This window comes from Myotis brandtii, unplaced genomic scaffold (genome assembly GCF_000412655.1).
Source record: "Myotis brandtii unplaced genomic scaffold, ASM41265v1 scaffold317, whole genome shotgun sequence".
In the NCBI taxonomy this organism is placed as follows: domain Eukaryota; kingdom Metazoa; phylum Chordata; class Mammalia; order Chiroptera; family Vespertilionidae; genus Myotis; species Myotis brandtii.
Genome location: NW_005362155.1, coordinates 1,069,232 through 1,073,742, shown reverse-complemented (window position 1 = coordinate 1,073,742; position 4,511 = coordinate 1,069,232). Strand labels below are relative to the sequence as shown.

Here is a 4,511-nt window from a genome sequence, read left to right as displayed (position 1 = left end):
TCCAGCGCGCCTGCGCACGACGGCGAGCCACTCCGGAGGCGGGTCGGACGCCGCGATCGGAGGAGGAGTTTCAGAGCGCCTACGTAACGTCATCCCTTTAGAGGGCGGGCTCAGCCAGTGAAGCTCCGCCGCCATTGGCCCGCAAACCCGCAGTAACCAGGGGAACTGCAAACAGTGCCGAGACCGCTTCCGGTTTCAGCACCCGGAACCACCGCCTCTAGTGATGGACGGTGAGTGTTCGTTGGCTCCTCCGGGAGGTCGAGGAGTTATTCTCCCATCTCTCCTCAGGCTTCCTTTCCCCCACGCCCCCCCCCACCCCCGGGGGGGGGGGCAGAATGCCAAGCTACAGACCCCTGGACCACCACTGCCAGACCCAAGGTGGTCTCGGGTCTGAGGGAAGGGAAGCCTTAGTGGTTCGGGATAGGGAGGAGAGGCTGGGGGAGTGGTCAGTGTTTGCCTCTGTCGAGCTGTGGTCGCGTAGGAACCCGGGACTGGCCGGGGGCTCAGTGAAGGGGTTTGGGTAGGGAAAGAAGTCAACGTCTGAGCAGGCTCTTGTGTGTCCTAGGATGTGCACCTGTGGGATATGGGAGTTGGTGTGGCGGCAACCTCCTCATGGGGCGGGCAGTCAACCTACTGGAAAACGGGACTTGGTAGGGGAGGGGTGGGCGGAGACCTGGGAATGCTCTCTTCTTTGCCTCGATGTTAATAATGATGTTCAGCGCCAGGGACTCTGTTAGTGCTGTCAAGCAACACCTCGCGAAGCTTCGTAATAGCCCTTTGCGTTGAGTGTCGTTATCCCATTTTGCAAATGAAGTAACCGAAGCTCAGAGAAGTTAAATCACTTGCCCCCGTCCAGCCAGCCAGCAAGGGGCAGAGTGAGAAAGGAACCCAAACTCTGTCTCCGGAGCTGAATTGTGCAGTTTGAGGTTTGGAAGGTGCTTTGCTTTAGAGGCCCTTCATTTCAGATGCTGCAAATGCAGATATCTGCAAGGGCAAGCCTAGTGGGCTGGATTGGGCTGTGACTGAAAATCAGTCCTTCTGAAAGGAAGCTTCTCACTCGGCTACTGCCAATTACTTTCTTGGGGGCACCTATCAAAACACCACGAGGGCCCATCCATCTGAAGGCCAGATGCAAGCGGTGGGCCACCATCTAAGGGTCCCTGATTAGAACCCTGGAATTGACCATTGGAAGCAATCTGAAAATAGGCTGCGCTGTTATCTCATTTTGTAGATGGGAAGGCTAATGTCTGGAGAGACCAGTAGGGTCTGCGCTGGAATCCAGATCATTTTTCTCATTTTACCACTGCCCCTCACTTCTGGTGAATTGGTTCCTTTGTGACATCTACTTAATGCAGTGTGGAAAAAATTTAATTAACAGTCTTGTTATGTGCTTAGAAGACATCTTTGCCCTTTGTACTTCAGAGGTAGTATAAAATGTCATTTGCCAACTTGCCCTGTGGAAAGGTCAGTATAATATTGCTATGGAACAATCATCAAATCTTTTTGGTCTCAGGATGCCTTTATACCCTTACCTCAAAAGAGCTTTGTTTATGTATGTCTGTGCTATTTAACGTATCAGAAATTAAAGCTGAGGAAATCTTAAAACATTAATTAATTTAAAAATAACCCATTACTTCTGAATATAATAATATCTTTAGTTAAAAACAGGTATATTCCCACCCCCACCCCCCATTAGCAGGAATAGTGGAATTATTTTACATTTTCCCGAATTTCTCCAATATCTGGCTTAACAGAAAATAGCTAGACTCTTGCCGTGGCCAGTGTGGCTTCGTTGATTGGGCATCGTCCTGTGCACAGAAGGGTCTCCAATTTGATTCCCCTTCAGGGAACATGCCTGGGTTTCGGGCTTGATCCCCAATCAGGGTTCATGTGGGAGGCAGCTGATCTATGTGTCTCTCACATCAGTGTTTCTCTCTCCCTCTCCCTTCTCTCTCTCTCAAATCAATAAAAACATACTTTTTTTTAAAAAGAAAAAGAAAATAGCTAGACTCTCATTTTGGCTTCAGCAACCAGACTGTTGTGCTGTTATTTTATCTGATGTATATGAAAAATCAGGTGTCTCACAGATATACAGTGGTAAGGGAATATTTTAATTGCCTTTCCTGGTTAACTGTTTTGTGCTCTGTTACTTTAAAATCCATTTGTCTGTCTTGCTTTTCCGTTGGATATTTTACCCATGTATGATTTTATAAGTTAGGCATTGGTCATTTGGAAAATGTTACTTTGGTGATTTATGCAGTTCTTCCAAATGTTTACATTGGCAATCTCATTACACAGTATAAAATGGCATATTATTACATAATATCAAAAACACATTCATTAATATCACCACCTATCTCATTTTTGTAAAGAGAGTTTAACTGTTGGGATGCTATTAAACTCAAGGTAGTACAAACAAGCTTTCTATTTGTTTACGCTTGAAAGCTTGAATTTTATCATTAGCAACAGATATTGTCAGTTGTTTCCCTGAAGTGAAAGGTTTACTTTTGTATTTGAAAAAGGGTTTGCCAAACCACCCAAATCTGAATAACTATAGCTTGTCTGTTCTTCCCCCCCCCCCACTTTAATGCTTTATTGTTTAAAGTATTACATGTCTCCTTCCTCCCGCCCTTGGCCTCTCCCCAGCACTCCCATCCCCCAGCACATGCCCTCACTCCCCTAGTGTCTGTGTCCATTGCTTATGCTTATATGCATGCATACAAATCTCTTTGGTTAATCTCTTACATCCCCCCTCCCCCAACTCTCCCCTGCCTTCCCTCTGAGGTTTGATCTGTTGGATGCTTCTCTGTCTCTGGATCTATTTTTGTTCATTATATTCCACAAATGAGTGAGATCATGTGATATTTATCTTTCTCCCACTGGCTTATATCCCTTAGCATAATGCTCTCCAGGTCCATCCTTGCTGTTGTGAATGGTAAGAGCTCTTTCTTTTTTACAGCAGCATAGTATTCCATTGTGTAGATGTACCACAGTTTTTTAATCCACCAGATCTTAGCTATGGTGAATTGTGCTGCTATGAACATATGGGTGCATATATCCTTTCTGATTGGTGTTTTTGGTTTCTTGGGATATATTCCTAGAAGTGGGATCACAGGGTCAAATGGGAGTTCCATGTTTTGTTTTTTGAGGAAACTCCATACTGTCTTCCATAGTGGCTGCACCAGTCTGCATTCCCACCAGCAGTGCACAAGTGTTCCTTTTTCTCCACATCCTCTCCAGCACTTGTCGTTTGTTGATTTGTTGATGATAGCCATTCTGACAGGTGTGAGATGGTACCTCATTGTTGTTTTGATTTGCATCTCTCGGATGATTAGTGACTTTGAGCATGTTTTCATATGTCTCTTGGCTTTCTGAATGTCCTCTTTTGAAAAGTGTCTATATAGGTCCTTTGCCCATTTTTTGATTGGATTGTTTATCTTCCTTTTGTTAAGATGTATGAGTTCCCTATAAATTTTTGAGATTAGACCCTTATTGGATATAACATTCGCAAATATGTTCTCCCATACAGTGGGCTTTCTTGTTGTTTTGTTGATGGTTTCTTTTGCTTTGCAGAAGCTTTTTATTTTGATGTAGTCCCATTTGTTTATATTCTTTTTAGTTTCTATTGTCCTAGGAGCTGTATCGGTAAAGATATTGCTATGGCATATGTCTGATATTTTGATGCCTATGGATTCTTCTAAGATTTTTATGGTTTCCCGTCTTACGTTTAAATCCGTTATCCATTTTGAGTTTATTTTTGTGTATGGTGTAAGTTGGGGGTCTGGTTTCATTATCTGTTCCATTTTCCCAACACCATTTATTGAAGAGACTGCCTTGACTCCATTGTATGCTTTTGCCTCCTTTGTCAAATATTAATTGAGCATAATGGCTTGGGTCGATTTCTGGGTTCTCTGTTCTGTTCCATTGGTCTACATGTCTGTTCTTGTGCCAGTACCACGCAGTTTTGAGAACAGTGGATTTGTAATATAGCTTGATATCTGGTACTGTGATCCCTCCAACTTTGTTCTTCTTTCTCAGGATTGCCATGGCTATTCAAGGTCTTTTTTTATTCCGTATGAATTTTTGGAGACTTTGTTCAAGGTCTGTGAAATATGCTGTTGGTATTTAATAGGGATTGCATTGAATCTATAGATTGCTTTGGGTAGTATGGACATTTTAATTATTATTGATTCTACCAATCCATGAACATGCTATATTATTCCATTTGTTTATGTCTTCCCCTATCTCTTTTTTCAAATTCCTGTAGTTTTCTGAGTACAGTTCTCTTACCTCCTTAGTTAAGTTTATTCCTAGGTATCTTAATTTTTTTTGTTGCAATGGTAAATGGGATTATATATATAGATAATGTGAGTTCATTATCTATATACTAGAGGCCCGGTGCACAAAAATTTGTGCACTTGGGGTGGGGGGGGTCCCTCAGCCCGGCCTGTGCCCTCTCGCAGTCTGGGACCCCTCGGGGGATGACCACCTGCTGGCTTAGGCCTGCTCCC

At 43.7% G+C, this 4,511-nt stretch overlaps 1 protein-coding gene across 1 annotated transcript in view; it reads left to right on the top strand.

The window, feature by feature from the left end:
* The first annotated feature begins 168 nt into the window (after positions 1-168).
* KIAA0556 (KIAA0556 ortholog) overlaps positions 169-4,511 on the top strand; it is a 213,244-nt gene continuing 208,901 nt past the window's right edge. The window contains exon 1 of the mRNA XM_014542952.1: positions 169-230. Coding sequence (XP_014398438.1) covers positions 224-230 — 7 coding nt within the window. The 5' untranslated portion in view covers positions 169-223. The remainder of the gene's footprint in view (positions 231-4,511) is intronic.